Source organism: Sinocyclocheilus anshuiensis, unplaced genomic scaffold (genome assembly GCF_001515605.1).
Source record: "Sinocyclocheilus anshuiensis isolate Anshui unplaced genomic scaffold, SAMN03320099.WGS_v1.1 C32023939, whole genome shotgun sequence".
Lineage (NCBI taxonomy): Eukaryota > Metazoa > Chordata > Actinopteri > Cypriniformes > Cyprinidae > Sinocyclocheilus > Sinocyclocheilus anshuiensis.
Window position 1 is genome coordinate 1 of NW_015609283.1, and position 642 is coordinate 642.

Below are 642 nucleotides of genomic sequence, written 5' to 3' on the forward strand. Positions count from 1 at the left end.
AAAAAAAAGGAAATGTACATGAATCATATATCATGCACTCGAACTGAAAAATTATAGTAGAATATAAAAGTTCATTAAAAGCGGTTATTCGATTGTGTTTATAGAAGTTTCATTATTATTGTGTCATGCCCACATATTGGTAAAGGTGTGTATTTGAATATAGTAATGCATTTAAAGCAGAGCAGGAACATCTACTGAAGTCAGTACTGGAGTAAAGGGTTCAGGCATGAAGGTCAGACGCTCTGTGACCCATAAATCTGCTGTAATATGAGAGGCATTCGAGCTCTGGTTCATCACACACACCTTTGACAGCATGTTCATGCCCATGGCGTCTCCGGTCTGAGACTGGAAGCGGATGTACAGGTTCCTCCCGGCCAAACTGGCCTGCAGCCGGTCCAGACGAGCAAACCTGAGAAACACACAGAGCTATGTCAGAGCTGAAGTTATCCTGAGCACTGGAATCTATCCCACAGCAGTGCTATATTAGATTTCTTCTGTAAGTGACCTTTGCCCTCTGACCTGCTGGTGTGATCGAAGGCCTGTTTGATGGCACTGAACCCTTCTGGACTCTCCAGCCAGCCCTTGACCTCCGCCGCTCGACACGCCGACGGCATCTGAACCACCGGCCCTCGAGTCATTCCA

The 642-nt window shown here is 46.1% G+C and overlaps 1 protein-coding gene across 1 annotated transcript; it reads right to left on the minus strand.

The window, feature by feature from the left end:
* Nucleotides 1–103: 103 nt before the first annotated feature.
* LOC107682294 (3-hydroxy-3-methylglutaryl-coenzyme A reductase-like) lies at nt 104–635 on the minus strand. Its single transcript, XM_016478580.1, has 2 exons — nt 520–635; nt 104–409 (listed from the first exon to the last, which is right to left on the minus strand). The coding sequence occupies exons 1-2, from the start codon at nt 612–614 to the stop codon at nt 172–174; spliced, it is 333 nt and encodes a 110-aa protein (XP_016334066.1). The 5' UTR covers nt 615–635; the 3' UTR covers nt 104–171.
* Between the last annotated feature and the right edge of the window lie 7 nt (nt 636–642).

What these genes read in the sequence shown, in the direction of transcription:
- LOC107682294 (XM_016478580.1), bottom strand. Translation starts at nt 614, where the DNA reads ATGCCGTCGGCGTGTCGAGCGGCGGAGGTCAAGGGCTGGCTGGAGAGT. An exon ending in GCCTTCGATCACACCAGCAG is followed by an intron (nt 410 to 519) that starts GTCAGAGGGCAA and finishes TGTGTTTCTCAG; the next exon opens with GTTTGCTCGTCTGGACCGGC.